Here is a 20,727-nt window from a genome sequence, read left to right as displayed (position 1 = left end):
CCCCAAAAAACAAAACAAAAAAAAAGAGTAATTGTGTTTCCTCTGTGCCTGTGCTTATTCGCCCAATTTTTTATTCTTGTTTTATTGCTAAAGCTAGAATTCTAAAACTGTATTAAATAATAGTGGTGAAAAGGGACATCTTTGCCTTACTTCTGATCTTATTGAAAGGCTTCTAGAGTTTCTTCACTGAAGATAACATACATTCTTGGTTTTAGATGAATATTATCTATCATATTAAACAATATTATACTTATTCCAATGCTTTTAATGTTTTTCTAACATAAAAGAGTGCTGTGTTTTGTTAAAAAAAAAAACTTTTCCTGCAATTATTGACCTACTTAAAGTTAATAGTTATAGATTTTTATTGTTTGTTATTAATATAGTATATTATGTTTATAGTATTACCAAAATTGAACCAATTCTGCATATCTAGTAAAGAATTAACCTAGTAATAATGAATTATTTTTTTTAAATGTAGGAAAGTAGCCACTTGACTAATGTTTAGTCAAATATTATTTTATTAATTATTATCTCTAGAGATATTGGTCTCTAGTTTTCCTTCTCTGCTTTGACTTTTCCTGGTTTAGATATCAAGATGATATTTGCTTCATAGTTTTATAGAATCCTTTCCCCATTTTTGCAAGCAGTTTACATACTGCCGGAAGTAATTTTACTTTGAATATTTGATAGAAATTACTTATAAATTAATCTGGTCCGAGGATATTTTTCTCTGGGAGTACCTTTATGGCTTTTTCAATTACCCTTTTCTGAGATTGCCATTTGGTACAAAAATATTAAGCACCGATTTAATTTCATTATCTATTATGCTTTTAAGGATATTCTATTTATATTTTAACAATGTCTATTTTACAGTTGCTTCTCCTGCTTTTTTTTTGCATTTGCCTAAAGAAGAATAGATTTCATTCCAGCCTCTCATTTTAATTCTTTGTGAATCTTTGTTTTGAGTACATTTCTGATAAACATATTGTAGAGAAGGAAGCAGAGAAGTAGAAACAATCTGATTCACACTAGTAATATATAATTGAAGCATGGATAGAATGCTGGACCTGGAATCAGGATGTCTGGAGTTCAAAGTTGGCCTCAGATACTTATTATTGTGGGCCACCCTAGGCAAGTCACTTAATCTCTCTCTGCCTATGTTTCCTCAGCTGTAAAATGGTGTCATAATAGCACTACATTGAAAGGTTGTTGTGAGGGTCAGACGAGACAATATTTCTTTGTAAAGCACCTGGCACAGTGCCTGGCACACAGTAGGGGCTATATAAATGCTTATTCCCTTCTCTTCTTTCTGTTCCTTTGCCATAACTTGTCAAGACCACAAACTGTGGTTCTTTGGTTTTTTCTCTCTTTATTATGCCCCTTTTATTGATTGAATCTCTGAATTTTAAGTTTATCTTGGTTGCGAATATCTCCTCCATGACTGTACCCTGCTGTTTGTGTGTGTGTGTGTGTGTGTGTGTGTGTGTGTGTGTGTATGTATGAGACCTTCCTTTAGTTGACTCAGATAGGAGTGAGGTTCTTAGATGCCCATTCCCCCATTCCCTCCATGTTTATATACTCTTTATTTCAAGTACCTCATTTATGTGAAATGTTAAATTCTTCCACTTTCTTCCCTAGTGTTTTCCTTTTTCCATACCTTATTTCTTTAAAACAACAAACTTGAACAAAATCATACCTACATCATGTGTTTGTCTTTTTTAAACTCTCTCTGACCTTTGAAGACAATAGGATTCTGAAAGAATAGCTTCTCTTTTCATTTACAGATCTGACCAAGGCCTTTGATACTGTCAGTCATGAGGGCTTATGGCAAATCACATCAAAATTTGGTTGCCTGGAGAAGTTCATCAGCATTGTACATCAATTTTATGATGGCATGCTTGCCCAGGTTCTGGATAATGGACAATGTCCTCCTGCTTTCCCAGTCACCAATGGAGTGAAATAAGACTGAGTGCTTGCTCCCATGCTTTTTAGCATGATGTTTTCAGTCATTTTATCAAATGTTTTCAATGAAGATGAACGTGGCACCAAGGTCAGCTAACACACTGATGGTAAAGTCTTCAACTTGAAAATGCTACAAACCAAGACCGAAATGGAGGGAGTATTGGTGCATAATTTTCTGTTTGCTGATGACTGTGCACTCAATGGCACTTCTGAAGCTGAGATGCAACAGTATATGGATCAATTCTCTGCCGCTTGTGCTAATTTTGGCCTAACAATTAAAGCCAATAAAACACAGGTGCTCCATCAGCCACCACCACACCACACATACGTGGAACCATTGGTTACAACAAATGGAGAAGTTTTGAACACTGTGGATAAGTTCATTTGGTAGTGTACTTTTCAGGGATGTACACATAGATGAGGAAGCTGATGCACGCATTTCTAGAACTAGCTCAGTGTTTGGGAGTCTCTGAAGGAAAGTACGGGAAAGAAGAGATATTAGACTGATCACCAAACTGAAGGTCTACAGAGCTGTTGTGCTGACCTCATTGTTGTATGCATGTGAAACCTGGACAGTATACCAGCGCCATTCTAGGAAACTGAACTGCTTTCATTTAAATTGTCTTAGGAAGATTCTGAAGATCATCTGGCAGGACAAGACACCAGACACTAAAGTCTTTTCTCGAACTAAACTGCCAAGCATTCAAACTCAGCTTCAGAGACCATAACTCTTATGGGCTGGCCATGTTGTTCGAATGCAAAACGTATGCTTGCCAAAAAGACTATTTTATGGAGAACTCACACAGGGCAAGCATTCACATGTGGTCAGAAGAAGTGGTACAAGGACACTATCAAGGTCTCTCTTAAGAACTTTGGAACTGACTGTCTGACATGGGAGACGCTGACACAGGACTGCTCATCATGGTGTGTCCACATCAGAAAAGGTGCTTTTAGTTTGGGGCTTCTTTAAGGGAGCAATCAGTAAATCCAACTTCCACTTTGCCCTATGGTTCTTGAGCAGTTTTTAAAAAGGATTTTTAATAAAAATGTCCAGGAGAGACATGAGCATACATAGCCTTGGGAACTTAATGAAATAGTGGTCCTAGGCAATAGCTCACTGATCAAAGGTCATAGAGGCACCTCCAAGGTAAGAGCTTCTAGGGGATGAGAAAGTCTAGAGAATCAGGAGAGAAGGTGGGAAAGAGGTAGAGATAAGACACATTCTTTTAATTTTTCAGTCTTTTTTACATTGTTCCAATATTTCTTGTCTCATAGAGTCACTGAGTTCTATTTGCCCCTATTCTATTTTTTATGGAGTCCTACATTTGGATAAGGTTTTCCACCTTCTGTTCCAAGCTATTTGTTCTCATTTCAATTTTTTCCCCCAACTCATTTCATTTTTTATCTCTCTGCATTTATTTTTACTACTCTTTCAGTCTTTATGATCAAAGCCATTTCCCCCCCCCCCGGGCTTCTATTTGTTGTGCAACCATGGTTTTCTTTTGGATTTATCTCTTTGGCTTCTCTTATCTCATATCATTTCTTCATTGTGTTTGATATTTTATTGTTTATTCACATTTTCAGTTTCAGTTCTTGGTTTCCAATTTTACTCTCAGATTGGTCCCCTCTAGTATTCTTAGATGAGTTAGACAGTCTTTGGTTCTGGAGAGAACAGAAGAATTTACTTCTGCTTCTTTTCAGGTTTTTTTTTAAATTCTGGGGTATTTTCCAGATATTTTATGGAGTTGCTATGAGAAATATAGACTACTCTATGATCTATAACATTACCATACTAACTGAAAGACAAAGAACAGTATTTTTGATAGATATTGCCATAATAAAGTCTCAATCTCCAACTACAAGTTATAAAAAGCTTTCAAAATATAGAAAACTACTAGAACCATGTGGAAGCAGAATGAGGTAATCCCTGTAATCCTTCCTGCTGCTGAAGTTGTCCTAAGTATGACTTGAGTAAATCTATTGAAGATGAGCCTATATGCCAATACTCATCCAATTATCTTCTACATTTACATAATAGTCCACAAAATGTTAAATGTAAAACAATAACAGGATAGTAACTCACCTTGTACCCTTACTTTCTGAATTCCATCAAAAAAAGGTGAGAAGAATGAGATAATGCTAATAATAGTCATATTAATAAAAGTAATAATAATAACTGTCACTTAAATAGCTTAAGATTTAATAGCACCAACCGATAGTTTTTGGAAAAATGTAGACAATCTATTTTGAATAACAAGGAATTAAATTTTACATAAAATATTTTTACAAATTATTTGAATAATTTGCTTTCTTAAATTATACATACCAGCGCAGACTTTTTCTCTTTTTCCTTTGTGGAAATACTCTCTTGACTCTCAAAAAACTGCTTTTCTACCACATATTTAAATGTACAACTACTCTATGATAAAGAGAAAAGGTGATTAACTTATTTTATGGTTCACTATAAAACTGTTCTGATTCTGATTATTTTAATAGCTGAGTTCATTATTTCTTCATTTTAACAACTCAAAATTGTAGGGAAAACACGGCTCCTAGTTTAACAGGATGCAATCAAAAGTCAAGGAACAGAAAGAATATAAATAAGTAAGCTGAAATGGCAAAGCGTTTATGTGTTTGGGAAGAAGAAATGGAAGGAGGAAGGGTAATAATGTGGTGTTACATGTGTAAATAATTAACAAAATAACATTTTTCTAAGGGGAAAAACTACCTTAGAATAACAGATCTAACTTTTTTATAGAAAGGGGAAAAGTTCTTTATGAAAGGAGAAGTTTTATTTAGAGTAAGGGAATAGTTATTGGGTAGGGAGATCTGAATTTGCCTACAGTATTTATATTCTTCCTTGATATATAATTTTCTGCCTATGACTTCCCACTTATAATGATCTTCAAAATTCAGTTGTCTTTCAAATTCCCAACTTGTTTTTAAGTGGTTCCTTATAACTATACTTAAGCTTTGGTACTGATGTTTCCTTTGACTTTTCATCAAAGACTGCAATTTCCTGAAAATTCCTTTGCAATTTTCAAAGATAATCCAAACTTCTACATGCTTCTCTTCTCCTTCCTACAGAGGAGACAAGCTATATAAACATGAAAGAAAAATAACTAAGGAGATGGGAGCTATAGTTCTAATCTTTGGATTTTTCCTCTTTTTATATTTCTCTAGTTTCTTAACAGTTTAACTGTGGGAAACCAAACAGAACTCCAAATTTGAGTCTCCCCCAATCTCTGCCTGTCACATCCTGTAAGCCAGAGGATGTGACCTCCTCCATGTATTTCTCTTTAGTCCCCAGTAATGTTTGCTGAATAAATGTTTGCTGAATTAATGAATCTGTGAGGTATTAATATCTTCTTTATTACTTTCTAAAATAAAACATAAAACAACTTTTTAAGATAAGCTAATAAGACCAGATATGTATGACCAATCTGAACATGGTTTTTAAAAAAATTTTCTTACAAGTTATTTTAATAATTTTATCTGTTAGATAATCGTAACATAATTGCCACAAAGCAATTCCTTACGTAGAGATATTTATGAAGATTGTAAGTTTAGTCAAGGATGCTTTTAATAGCATCTTTTTCAATTCACTACTTTAAAACTTCAAGATATACTTGCTGATTATATACTTAATTATCATGAAAGAACTTGCTTAATGGATTTAAATGTAAATACTAGTTAAAACCTTGCCTGATGCAACATAGGAAACCTAAATTTTAAATCTAAATTTAAAAATTGATTTTAAAAATCAACTGAAGATAACAAAAGTTAAGGATATTTGGTAGTTAGATTTTTGTCTCTTCCAAACCATACCAAAATTTGGTATGGTATTAAGAATCTAGGCCTGTTTTATTTCATTGTGCTTTCAGAGAGCTTGACATTACTTCAAAAGGCAGACTAGCTATTTCACTAACCTGTAGAAATTACAGGGAAATAGCTTTCCATGGAAAAGTAGGCGATCTCTAGGTAGATGAATGAAAAACACCTTCTCAACATGCAGTACTTGTTTCCAAAATGTTATAATCGTAACTCATCCTCTACTCAACTATACCTTTTTAAATCTCCTAACTTTATACCATTTTCTCCCAGCATTTTAACTATTCTGTATTTGTCTTCCAATTCTGCACTATCTTTAATTTATCCTTTGTCTTCTCAATCCACTATGCAATGAGTCGCCATGGTTAGAGAATATATTCAGCCTTGAAGACTACGGAACTGTTCTTCCATTGCCCAAATAATAAAACATGTTGGTTCAGTCAGAAATTCAGAGTACTGAATTAATTATTCAGCAATGACTGTTCCTATAATTTCTGCTACATTCCTGTTCAATGTTAGTTGAATTTATATTGAATATTAATTATCAGTTAAATATTGCTCAATTGATCATGGTTCAATAATCTATTGATAAGATTATAAGGGTGAATGGGCTAGCCAGATGATTGATATCCACTCATTTATATGCAATATAATCATGTAAAATATTTCCAAATATTATCTTTGGTCACAAAGTTATAAATAGGTATTATGTCAATTTCATTAGTGCCCATTGTTTTCCTATACTGATATGTCTCAGGAGCAAAATATTATTATATAACAGGAAGGAATTTTCTCATAAGGCTTCCCCAAACCTTTTACATTTTTAATATTGAAAATGTAGGATTATCAGAAATAGAAATAATCCCTAAATGGCACTTACAGGCAAACTGAATCTTTTTCTCATAGTTTATTAGGGACTTCCATTTGAGTAGCCATATGACAATATTTACCTTTTCTTCTATAATAGTGATTTTAAATTTATTACAGAGCTTCAAATAATTAAACACTGAATAGCAGCTAGCCTAAATTTTAACAAGCTCCATCTCTATTATACATATAAATAAAATAATTAAAGTTTAAAAGTGTACAAAGTTTTATGAAGACCATTTTAGGATATAGCTTAGGAAAACCACTGAAAATGTTTGACTATTTTTGAACCACACCCCCAAAAATTATTCTTTCCATAAAAACCCTGAAGTCTTTATCATAGTAGTTTAGATAATAACAGATGAAATATCAACATTCAAGAACTACCTTTTTAAAAAAATCAATTGTCACAGTTCCCTAGCTTATACTTCTTAATTGTGATAGACTGTTCTTTTTTATTTGTTGATTTGCAATAAAACCATCTAGAAACAAGACAAAGTTCGTGTTCAGCTGTGATGTTTTAACACATATGGGATATACATACTTTTTATTCTATTCATTAATGTGGGATATGCTTTCAAAACAGCAAGGAAATTTATTTAGTATATTACCTCATATTGTGGATATAAGGTTTGCCTTATGAGAGATATTGGAGCAGAGAATTTGGGGGGACCTGGAGCCCAAAACATTTTCACACATCCTGGGTAAATGAACACCTTGGAAATAAAACAAAATATAGTTTAAAAGGTGTATCTAACAAATAACTATATATAGTCAAACATTTTTGTCACTATTTCTCCAAGTCAGAAAGGGGAGGGTAGGCCAGATTTAACTGATCCCATGACCTCTGAAGTGCCTTTTAAAAAAATATTTATTTATTTTTGGTTTTCAGAATTCATATCCATAAGATTTTGGATCTTATGGTCATCTCCCCACCTCTCCCTGTTCCCCCACCCCAAGACGGCATGCAATTTGATATAGGCTCTACATATACATTTATAGTAAACCTATTTTCACATTAGACATGTTGTAAAGAAGAATTAGAACCAATGGAAGAAACCATGAGAAAGTAGAAACAAACAAAAAAAAAGAAGAAGAAAAACAGAGAGAGAGCAAACAATATGCTTTGATCTGCATTCAAGCTCCATAGTTCTTTTTCTGGATGTGCACAGCATTTTCCACCACGAGTCTTTTGGAGTTGTCTTAGATCCTTGCATTGCTAAGAAGAGATAAGTCTGTCAAAGTTAGTCATCGCACAATGTAGCTGTTACTGTGTACAGTGTTCTCCTGGGTCTGCTCACTTCACTCAAACTTCATATAAGTCTTTTCAGGTTTTTCTGAAATCTGTCTGGCCCTTTGGGCATAGTTCCAAATTGCTCTCCAAAATGGTTGGATCAGTTTACAACTCCACCAACAATGCATTAATGTTCCAATTTTCCCACATCTGCCCCAGCATTTACCATTTTCCTATCTTGTAATGTTGGCCCACCTGATAGGTGTGATGTGGTACCTCAGAGTTGTTTTGATTTGCATTTCTCTGATCAATAGTGATTTAGAGTGTTTTTTCATATGACTATGGATAGCTTTAATTTCTTCATCTGAAAATTGCCTGTTCATATCCTTTGACAATTGAACAATTGGGGAGTCACTTTCATTCTTATACATTTGACGCAGTTCTCTATATATTTTAGAAACAAGACTTTTATCAGAGACGCTGATTATAAACTCTTTCCCAGTTATCTGCTTCCCTCCTAATCTTGGTTGCATTGGCTCTGTTTGTGCAAAAATTTCAATTTAAAGTAATCAAAATTATCCATTTTGTATTTCACAGTGTTCTCCACCTCTTGTTTGGTAATAAATTCTTCTGTTCTCCTTAAATCTGACAGGTAAACTATTCCTTGCTCTCCCAATTTGCTTATAGTATCAGCCTTTATAGCTAAATTATGTACTCATTTTTTACTTTATTTTGGTGCAGGATGTAAGATGTTGGTCTATGCCTAGTTTCTGCCATACTGTTTTCCAGTTTTCCCAGCAGTTTTTGTCAAATAGTGGGTTCTTATCCCACAAGCTAGAGTCTTTGGGTTTATTAAATAGTAGATTACTGTAGTCATTGACTACTTTGTCTTGTGTACCTAACCTATTCCACTACTCCACCACTCTGTTTCTTAGCCAGTACCAAGTGGTTTTGATGATTGTTGCTTTATAATACAATTTAAGATCTGGTATGGCTAGGCCACCTCCCCTTATATTTCTTTTAATTAATCCCCTTGATATTCTTGACCTTTTGTTCTTTCAGATGAATTTTGCTATTATTTTTTCTAGCTCTATCAAATAGTTTTTTTGGTAGTTTGATTGGAATGGTACTGAATAAGTAAATTAATTTATGTAGAATTGTCATTTTGATTGTATTGACTCAGCCTACCCATGAGCAACTGATGTTTTTCCAATTATTTAGATCTGACTTGTGCGAAAAGTGTTTTATAATTGTGTTCATATAGTTCCTGGGTTTGTTTTGGCAGGCAGACTCCGAAATCTTTTATAATGTCTACAGTAACTTTATATGGGAATTCTTTTTCTATCTCTTGCTGTTGGGCCTTGTTGGTAACATATAGAAATGCTGATGATTTATGTAGGTTTATTTTATATCCTGAAACTTTGCTAAAGTTGTTTATTATTTCAAGTAGTTTTTTTACTTGATTCTCTAGGATTCTCTAAGTATATCATCATATCATTTGCAAAGAGTCATAGCTTTGCTTCTTCTTTGTCTATTCTAATTCCTTCAATTTCTGTTTCTTCTCTTATTGCTAAAGCTAACACTTCTAGTACCATATTGAACAACAGTGGTAATAATGGACATCCTTGTTTCACCCTGATCTTATTGGAAATGCTTCTAGCTTATTTCCATTACATATAATGCTTGCTGATGGTTTTAGGTAGATACTACTTATCATTTTAAGGAAGACTCCATTTACTCCTTATGCTCTCTAGTGTTTTTAACAGGAATGGGTGTTGTATTTTGTCAAATACTTTTTCTGCATCTATCATGTCATTGCTGTTAGTTTTGTTGCTGATATGGTCAATTATGCTGATAGTTTTTCTAATACTGAACCAGCCCTGCATTCCTGGTATAAATCCTACCTGGTCATAGTGTATTATTCTTGTGATAAATTGCTGTAATCTTTCTGCTAATACTGTATTTGAAATTTTTGCATCTATATTCATTAGAGAAATTGGTCTATGATGTTCTTTTTGTGTTTTGACTTTTCTCGGCTTAGGTGTCAGTACCATATTGGTATCATAAAAAGAATTTGGTAGAACTCTTTCTTTGCCTGTTTTCCCAAATAGTCTATATAGTATTGTAATTAATTGTTCTTTAAATGTATGATAGAATTAGTTTGTAAATCCATTTGGCCCTGGAGATTTTTTCTTAGGGAGTTCATTGATAGCTTATTCAATTTCTTTTCTTGAAATGGAGTTATTTAAGTATTTTATTTCCTCTTTTAATCTGGGCAATTTATACTTTTGTAAATATTCATCCATTTCACTAATATTGTCAACTTTATTGGCATACAGTTGGGCAAAATAGCTCCTAATTATTCTTTTAATTTCCTCTTCACTGGTGATGAACTTACCCTTTTCATTTTTGATACTGTAATTTGATTTTCTTCTTTCTTTTTTTAATCAAATTAACCAAAGGTTTATCTATTTGATTGTTTTTCACTCATAAAACTAGTTCTTAGTTTTATTTATTAATTTAACAGTTTTCTTAATTTCAATTTTATTAATCTCTCCTTTGGTTTTCAGTATTTCTAATTTGGTATTTAATTGGGGATTTTTAATTTGTTCTTTTTCTAGCTTTTTTTGGTTGCATGCCCAATTCATTGCTCTCCTCTTTCTCTATTTTATTCATGTAAGCATTTAGAGATATAAAGCCTCCCCTAAGAACTGTTTTTGCTGCATCCCATAAGTTTTAATATGTTGTCTCATTATTGTCATTGTCTTGAATGAAGTTATTGATTGTTTCTATGATTTGTTGTTTGACCCATTCATTCTTTTGGATTAGACTATTTAGCTTCCAATTAATTTTTAGTCTATCTTTCCATGGCCCTTTATTACATATAATTTTTATTGCATCATGATCTGAGAAGGATTCATTTAATATTTCTGCCTTTCTATATTGGATTGTGAGGTTTTTATGCCCTAGTACATGGTCAGTTTTTGTGTAGGTGCCATGTACCACTCAGAAAAAGGTATATTCCTTTCTAGCCCCATTCGATTTTCTCCAGAGGTCTACATACTAACTTTTCTAAATTTTCACCTCCTTAACTTCTTTCTTGTTTATTTTGTGGTTAAATTTATCTAGTTCAGAGAGGGGGAGGTTGAGGTCCCCCACTAGTATAGTTTTGCTATCTATTTCTTCCTGTAACTCCCTGAACTTCTCCTCTAAGAATTTGAATGCTGTACCACTTGGTGCATATATATTTAGTAATGATATCACTTCATTGTCTATCATGCCTTTTAGCAGGCACATTATCTCCTTTAATATAGTCTATTTTTGCTTTTGCTGTGTCTGAGTTCAGGATTGCTACCCCTGCTTTTTTTTTAACTTCAGCTGAAGCATAATATATTCTACTCCAGCCTTTTACCTTTGCCCTGCATGTACACCTCTGTTTCAGATGTGTTACTTGTAAACAACATATTGTAGGATTATGGTTTTTAGTCCATTCTGCCATCTGCTTCTGTTTTATGAGAGAGTTCATCCCACTCACAAATTCGCAGTTATGATTACTATCTCCTTCCATCCTATTCCCCACTCCCCTATTTATGCTTTTCTTTCTCCTTTCTCCCTTTCCCACCTCACTAGCATTTTGCTTTTGACCACTGCCTCCCTCAATCTGCCCTCCTTATCAGCCCCCTCCCTTTTCTTTCTCTTTTCCTTTACTACTTCTACCCTCCCTCCTATCACCTCCTCCCTTTTCTTTCCCCTTTCCCCTCCTACTGCCTATAGGGCAAGTTTGATTTCTATACCTAACTGAGTATGTTATTCCCTCCTTGAACCAAATCCAATAAGAGTAAGGTTCAAACAATGCTCATCTCCTTCCCGTCTTTTCCTCTACTGTAGTATGTCTTTGTGCTTCTTTGCATAATGTAATTTACCCTTTTCTGCCTCTTCCTTTCCTCTTCTCCTATTACAACCCCTTTCTACCACTTATATTTTTTTTATCATCACATCAAAGTCAAGTTATACCCACACCCTCTATGTATATCCCTTCTAAATGTCATAATAAAGATACAGTTATCAAGAGTTACAAGAATCATCTTCCTATGTAGGGATGTAAACAGTTTGCGCTTATTAATAACATAGTGTTTTTTTCTGTTCTGTTTACCTTTTTATGTCTCTCTTGAGTCTTTTATTTGAAGATCAAATTTTCTAATGATCTCTGGTCTTTTCATCAGGAAGGCTTGGAAGTTACCTATTTCATTGCATATCCATCTCTTCCCCTGAAAGATTATGCTCATTTTCACTGGATAGTTGATCCTTGGTTGTAATCCAAGCTCCTTTGCCTTATGGAATATTGTATTCTACATCAATTCTAACTTTTAATGAATTGTTTTCTTCAGTTAGCTTTTGTACCTCCTTTTCCTTTTGGCCAATTCTACTTTTTAAGGAGGTATTTTCTTCAGTATACTTTTTTTTTTCCATTTTGTCAATTGTATTTTAAAGGAATTGTTCATTTTTTCTTTTACCTCTCTTATTTAACTTCTAAAATCCCCCTTGAGCTCTTCCAAGAAGGCTTTTTAAGCTTGAGACCAGTTCATATTCCCCTTTGAGGTTTTGGATGTGGGTATGTTGACAATGTTGTCCTCTCCTGAATTTGTTTTTTGATCTTCCCTGTCACCATAATACTTCTCTATGGTCATTGTCTTTCTTTTTTGCTTTTTGTTCATGTTTTTTCCCCTTTTTCTGGCTTTTAAAGTTGATCTTTGCTTCTGGGGCACAGGGAAGCACTGTCCCACTCTTCTCATACTGGGGTTAGGGGCCTGGTTACTGGTTTTGTTTGCTGGGGCCTCAGGTATTAGCAACTGGAGGCTGTAGGGGTCTGGCAGCTTACCTAGTACTGAGCTGGAGCTGGTGGTGGTGGCTGGGGTGTGCCTGGTGTTGGTGCTTGCCTGATACACCATCCTGGAGCTCAGGATCTCCCACTGGTTTGCTGAGGTGGGGCTTGCCGCTGGCTTGCTGGGATGTCTCCCATCCTGTATTGGTCCCCTTCAGCCACAGCAAGAGGTCCCTTTCCCATTAATCCCCCTAGTCTCCTGAGCTAAAAGACTGCCGTGCCTCATCTTTCTGCTGGCTCCACCATTCCAGGATTTTTCCTGGGACAATAATTTCTGGGTTTTTCAAGGTCAATATAAGCGAGGGTGAAAGTGACTTACTGCTTACTCCACCATCTTGGCTCTCAGAAATCAAAATAGGTGACTTTCAAACATTCAGTCTGTGGGCTGATAGCTCCAGAAGCCGTCCCTGCTGCTGCCATTGCTGCTGCCATTGCTGATTCAGTCACTCCCTAGGCCTGCTCCTGGTTTGTCAGGGCTAGGGCTGTATTGGTGCAGTCTGTGCTAAACTGCACTTCTCTCTCACCCAGTTCCAACAGACCCCCTCCTGCCGACTTTCTAAATTGTCTTTGGTGTCTGTGGGCTGAGAAGTCTGGAAACCTGCCACTACTGCCAGTGATTCAGCCCTCCAAGGCCTCCTCTGGATTTGCTGGGGCTGGGTCTGAGCTGGTGGCCTGAGTTGGACTGTGCTCCTCTCTCAGCCTGGTGCAATGGATCTTTCCTGTTGACCTTCCAGGTTGTTTTAGGCTGGAAATCTGCCTCACTCTGTCTCTTTGTGGTGCTGCCACTCTAGAATTTGTTCAGAGTCACTTTTTAAAGGTATTTGAAGGGGTTTGAGGGAGAGCTCAGGTTGAGTCCCTGCTTTCACTCTGCCATCTTGGCTCTGCTCTCCACCTCCCCGCATTAAGGACTCAAATCTATATCCTCTGTGAGAACACCAAGTATCATTCACTTATTTCTACTGGTCAGGTTGCGAAGGTCTTAAGTTTATTGGTTCTGAGGAGCCAAGAAGGCCAGGGTATACTCCCAGTTTGCTTTCACAAGTAAACAAGACAAACGCCATGTGCTTCAAACTCCATGGAAAAAAACCCCAAGGAGTTAAAATTCACCCAGATACAAGGATCAAGAAGGACAGAGTCCCAAGACCAGGAACTTCCATCAAGCTGTGCCCGTGTCTCAGTGGGTCTAGCTAGAATGATTATTCTGGCTTTTCCAGAACAAAGCATGATAGGATAATATTCACTAATATCCAACCTGACCCTTATTTGTCCCTACTCCTACAAAAACCCTACTCCTAAGGAGCAATGGTGAGGTGTAATTCAGAATAGCTGGCTATGGTTCATTGTTGCACCTTCATCCCAGAATTTTATTTCTATACACAAAGGGTGTTTCCAATCTGTCCAAGGCTGAGTAGCAGCTTCTACCCATTAGCAGACCTCCCCTACCCTCTTCACCGCTGCTGAGATTATAATTGTTTATTCTTCCATTCTGTAAGAACTCCACTGTCTTTGGGGGGGGGGGGAAATAAAATATTAAACTTAAAAAAAAATAACTCCACTCTCTTCTCCCCTCCATGTCCGCCTCCCTTGAGAAACCATTCCCTTTCATTCTGTGTTAAGCACAGGGGCCATTTGACTGCTGTCTGCTATTAACTCTTTTCAATCACTAACGTCAACCAGCTAAAAAACATCAATTATCTAATTATTATCTAATCTATAATCTAATCTAAATATATAATAATCTAATAATTATTATTTAAAACATTATTATCTAATATCCAGATGAAGACTGAAGTGTTTGGTCAAGAATCCACACATTTTCAAATATCCATATATTCAGTGAATATATACAAACTCTTGGATATTTGATTGAATTTTAAAATTTCCATTGGAATGTTTGATATCATGTAGGTATAACATATGGTTGTGCCTGCATTGTCACAGAAAAGCATATTAAATGCAAAACATTTAAAATTCCAATTTCTGGGCAGAACAGAACATTTTCATAAATGGTAGTAACCATGGTTGATTTTTGTCAAGGAAGACACTGTGTTATAGAATGTTTTTATAAATAATAATATTAGGTATTTCCAATATTAAGCAAATCCAGCCCATCCCACTGAAAAGTTTCTTCTATTAAAAAAAAATTAGTTTAGTAATTTTTAGAACAGACCATTTAGTTCTATATACATTACTCTCGCTTTAACAAACGAATACTAACAGTGGCATTGCCTGGTATGCTACAATTACCCAAGGTTCCAGGCAAAAGCAAAAACATACAAATTATGAACTGGGACATAATCTAAAAAACTTTATGCAGGCTATCTCTGTGTTTTTGGGTAAGAGCATACCTAAATTATCTCATACAGATACTATCTATCTGATCCCTAAAAATCTTCCCATGGATCCCATCTTCTGTCTATCTAGTATTTAGTTAGTTGAAAAGCTAACATTTAACTACCTTAATCAGATCAAGAGACAGGCAAAGGTAATGTTTTACCTGACATACTGCTTGGCTAGAAACTTAGATTAAATTTGCTAGATAAATACCAAATTTCCTTCCTACTTTGTGAAATACAATCTAGTCAGTGAATTCTTATTATTTGGAAGAAGAAATGTTCTAAATCAGTTTGTAGTTCTTCCATAAATGAAGATCTTCAAGATCATGATGATTTAGTATTATATGGCACATAAAACATATAAAAAATCTATAAATTATCTGGGAAAGATCTGAGGGTTTTAGTGAATTCACAAGCTCAACATCAGTCCACAGTGCGATATGGCAACCTACAAAGATAATGCCATCTTAGTCTGCCTTAAGAGAGGTGTAGCTTCTAAGAACAAGAGTACTGCCATCTGTCTTCTGCCATAGATAGTATATTCAATTCTGGGAATCACCTTTCTGGAAGGACATTGATTAGCTGGAAAGCATACAGAGGAGAGCAAGGGCTGGAGGCTTCCTGTTCTTTGGGGCTGATTGAAGGAAATGAGGCACAACCATAGATTATTCCTACACAATATCAAAACTGGAGAACAGAAAACTTAAGGGAAACATTTTACCTGTTTTCTTGTATTTAAAGAGATGCCCCATTGGAAAGGGATTGGATGCATTCTATTTGGCTCCAGAGTACAAATGTAGGAATCATGGGTAAAAGAGCAAATTTAGGCTTGATATTTGGGAAAGCTTTGTAATTAGAGTTATCCAAAAGTGGAATGAGCTGTCTCAGAAAGTAGAGGGTTCCCTTTCTTTGGAAATGTTTCATATAAAGTGTTTTATACTTGTTAGATATGATGCAGAAGAAATTAACTTTTCAAGTATGAGCTGGACTAGATGGATAACTAAGGTATTTTCCAACTCTGAAACAGTGATTCTATAATTCTGAGGCCTACTTATCCATACGGGAACAAACAAATGGATGGAAAGCGTGTAATATCCACACTACACATAAGTTGATATATCTAGGATAGATCCTAGCTGGGCCCAGAACTTGCATTTGGGAAAATGCAGAGCACTTTTAATGATCCCAAGATGTTTCCCAAAACAAAACCCTATCTTTTTTAATATCTATGTTCTTCTATTCTGTATGGCTGCAAATCATATAACATCACACCAGGTAAAGTATTTAATTTGGATGTGGCCCAAAGGGAAATGGAAACACATGGAATGGATATAAGTAGGCTGACAAACATTTCTGATGATGACCTATGAACAAAAAATGAATACAGGATATTACACAGGAAATGTACAACTGGAAAAGGAGGTGAGGTGGCCATAGTAGCAGTAGAAATAATAATAACTAATATTTATATAGAACTTTAAAGTTTGCAAAACACTTTTCAAATATTATCTCAAAAGACAGATAATCCGTGGGTACTAATAATGGGACCCACATAATGTAAAGAATCTTAGAGGAAGGCCTCTGGCACATTGAGTAAATACTCAGTGGAGGACCTATGGGAAAATATAAGAATTACATAGACTAAGAAGGCACAAATAGGTTAAATGAAGCATTACATAAAGTTATCAAAAGCAGTTCTTACTTCTTCTCCTGAGAGTTGAAGAGATGGTTTTTCATTTGGTTTTTTCCATTTAATTAAAGTTGTTGATGTTTCTGGAGAAATATTTTCATTTTTGTCCTTAGCTTTTGAAGTAGGAACTCCATAGAGTATTCTGTAATACATTTTCAGAAATTAAGCTAGTTTTAAAAATAATTGTTAATCTGACAATATGAACAAAATTCATTACTATTTCAAATTTAGGCAAAATTAGATGCAAACTCTTGAATGTAGTAAAGAGATACATTCTAACAGTTACATTTGAATATCACTATAGAATACCTCAAACTAAAGAGGCCTGGAGGTATGGGGGCAACACCATCAAATACCTCAAACCAAATAATAAAGTCTGCCAATTCAATTAAGCAGAATAAGCAATAAAATACCATTCACTCAGGGAAAAAATTACACAGAGAATATGTATTGCCCAGATTATAACAGTGGGTAATCCACCAAGTATACATTTGAAAGGAACAGAGGAACAATGAAGCAGGCTCATACTAAATAAAAAAAAAAAAGGTTAGGATGCATTTGGGAGACTTAAAGGGTTTTTTGGTGATCACAAAGTGCTTATAGCCAAGAAAGCCCTTCTTAACATGACAGTGACTCATAGAATGAATGAATGAATAAAAAACATTTCTTAAGCACCTACCAAAACACTACACTATGACTGCGTATGTATAATCTATACAAACTGCTTGCCTTCTCAATGAGGAGGGAGGGAGACAATCTAGAAGACAGAATTTTTCAAAACAAATGTTAAAAAATTTTTACATGTAAGTGGAAAAAATAAAATATTTGGAAAAAACCCACTGTGATAAACACTGGCAGATGCAAACAGAAAAAAAAAAACCAGTCCCTTCCTCCAGAGGAGCCCACACTCTAATAAGGAAAACAGCATACATCAGAGGTTGCAGTTACAAGGTTTAGGATTCCTTAGGGTATAGCAACAAGGAAGATGGTGATAGGTCTTCTTTAATTTCATTTCCACTAATAAAACCTATCTATTTATGATGTTGAAGCATTCTACAGTGGCAAGGAGTTTGATGTGAGTACTTTTTCCCGCCCTGATCTTCAGTAGCTAGGACATGGGAGCCATCAGTTATCAGCTTACTACTCTACAATCTATCTCACCCCTGGATAATGGCTACATGGGTTGGTCTTGAAACACGGCCAGTGGTCTAGGAGGCTCTGTTGCTCCTAATACCTTGGAATTACTTCCTTACCAGTGGAACTTAGCTGGCTGGCCATTGGTGTTGTTGGTGGCCAAGGATGATGGGTCCCTTCTCCAAAGGGTCTGCTCCTCTGAATGATGGCTCTGGGTGGCTGGGCTTGAGGCAAGGCTAGTGGCTTAGGGGAGTTGCTGCTATTCCATGGAGCACTTACGACCTCAAAAGGATCATCTCCCATTTTTAGCACATTTGCCCTCTTGAAATTATTAAAAAAAAATTTTTTTAAAATCTATTTATTTGTCTGCCTGTGGAATCCCCAGTAGATCCTTGAAATCAAGGGACTAGTTCATTTTTTTCTTTGCATTTTCTTTGCGTTCTTTATTCCTAGAACAGTGCCTGGTACATAGTAAGCACTTAATAAATGCTTATTGACTGATTATGTCAATACCAGGGTTCTTCTTTTTCACTATATGTATGTGTATATATGTATGTATGCATGTATGTATGTATGTATGTAGTCAGGCTCCAAAGGTAATGACTGGGGAGCAAATAAAAAGGTAAGGAAGACTCTTACTTTTTTCCCCCAACTAGTTTATAGCAGAAGTTCCTTTTCCAAATTCAAAGAGTTGCAAGGAAATGTATGTCTGTGTCAATCAGAGATATTTACGGGAAGGAAAAAATGAGGGGAGTCAAAAAAATGCAACATAGAGTAAATGTTCAGGCACCAGTAATGCCCAGCTGAAGCAGGACAAGGACTTGATGAATAAAGATCATCAGTTTCCTCCCCATTCCCCAGAACACAGATGCTTTTACCAGAACTCCAGCCACAAAGGTGAGCAGCCAAGATTACAAGCAGTTTTATACCTTGCTGCTTGCCCCTTTGGCTTCCATTTGGAGAAACTGCATCTCAGCCACTACCCTCGGCACTGATGCTGTTACAAATTACTCTCACACTCTTTCTATGTACACTGCCTTCCCAGCTGCCCCTGCTTCTGAGGAAGGGAACCAAATTACTTCCCTTTCCCTCTCAGGTTCCTTACTCTTTCCCATGGGCTCCTTCAAGCCCCACCTCTATCCCCACACTGTGATATTTCCTTCACTCAGAAGATAAGCAAAAACTCAAAATCCCAGAAAACTGCATGGGTACAGGTCATTCTCCCCTCCTGGGGAGGCAGAATTTCTGCCTCCCAAATTTTCAAGAAGGTTGTTACCATTGAATGATTGAATCAAAACTCGGTGATTGTAGGCGAAAGGTGCTTGGTGGTTAAAAGCAGGCCGAGGCAAATCATCAAAAACAGCATGTGCAAAAAGTGGCATAGAAATATCAGTGGAGACATAACATATCCAGAAATGCCAATGTGCTGATCATGTAATAAGGGTGAAGGATAACATTTGGACAGACCGAAGACTGAATGTTGTTTTTGTTGTTGTTTTGGTTGAATCTTTAACTTTTTTCGGTTACAGTACTCCTGGTGTGGAAATTCCTCCAACTGATGCAGATCGGCAGCTCATTAGCCAATAAGCATTTAATTAAGGTAAAGCCTTCTATGCACCAGGCCCTATGAGATAGGAGTAGGAAGATGAAAGAGAGTGGTGACTTGGGAGCACAGGACATTGCTTGAGAGAATTGCTTGGTAGAATATTACATCATAGAAGCTTTAATTAGTCAGAGGGCAGCAAAAGAATATTAGGTGCCTGGGCAGGGGAGGGTATCCGGAGGTTAAAGGACATCAAATACAAACCATATAAACTGTCATTTTTCCAGAGTCAGCTCTACTGCTTCATCCAGAGATTAAAAAAAAAATCAGATCTTCCTCAAAGGGGCTTGATGGAATTTCTCAGCCAATGTGGATTCTAACTTTGAGAAAAAGATACACCTCCTCCCCCATTCCACCTAAGGACTCAGTCAGTTGTGGGAGAGGGGTAGTCAAGTTCTCTAGTCCTAACATATGAGCCTTCCACATACAGAGGCATCTCTTCTCTGTGGGACTGGGAGCTTACCCCCAAAAATCTTCTGCCTGACCACAAGTGAAAAGCTCCTCTCCACTGTCCTCCAGTCAACTTGTCCACTTGCCTGTCCTTACTTATTCAAATATTTTAGGCAATGTGTTTAGCTTAAAAGGAATATAGCTTGGAATTATAGCACCAGAAATTATTTTAAAAGGTCATATTGCCTCAAAGTAGAGATTTGACAATGTATATGTGTTGGAGGCATTGGTATTTAGTGGGTGTGTAGAAATGAGTTTTTTTTTTAAAATGTGATGGGAAGGACATTTTTTCTTTTTTTTTTTAAACTTAACATTAACTACATTACCACATGCTAACAGTGACATCTGGTGGCATTATACTGTTTTACTTTTTTAAACATTTCCAGAGCTCAAATATTTGTTTTCCTTTTAACTTACATTCAATCTTAACTATATTTTGTATTAAAGTTTCCTTTAAAAATAAGAGATGATAGTGGGCCAAAAATGGGTGAAAAGATATAAGAAAAAGATTCTGAAAGGATTGTGATCTTGAACCAGTTTCAAATTAATGTTAATATCTAAAATGAGAGATAATACAAATTATGATCATATAAGATTTATTATATTAGAAAAGAGTTATGCAGCATTTACATGCAAAGGCATAGTTTAGGCAGGGGATATAAGGAAAAATAAGACATGGCTCTGCCTGATCTATTCTACTATAGATGCATGGCACCCCCATGTTACCCAATTTGTGGC

General features: G+C 35.8%; 1 protein-coding gene across 1 annotated transcript in view; it reads right to left on the bottom strand.

Annotated features, from left to right (window-relative positions):
* Positions 1-20,727, bottom strand: part of TTC6 (tetratricopeptide repeat domain 6) — a 286,301-nt gene that overhangs the window by 192,630 nt on the left and 72,944 nt on the right. Inside the window, exon 6 of the mRNA XM_078149180.1 lies at positions 16,815-16,944. Coding sequence (XP_078005306.1) covers positions 16,815-16,944 — 130 coding nt within the window. The remainder of the gene's footprint in view (positions 1-16,814; positions 16,945-20,727) is intronic.

The sequence above is a fragment of the Phascolarctos cinereus genome, unplaced genomic scaffold, assembly GCF_003287225.1.
Source record: "Phascolarctos cinereus isolate Bilbo 61053 unplaced genomic scaffold, phaCin_HiC Scaffold_2;HRSCAF=192, whole genome shotgun sequence".
NCBI classification, from domain to species: Eukaryota; Metazoa; Chordata; class Mammalia; order Diprotodontia; family Phascolarctidae; genus Phascolarctos; species Phascolarctos cinereus.
This window is presented reverse-complemented; position numbering and strand designations above follow the sequence as displayed.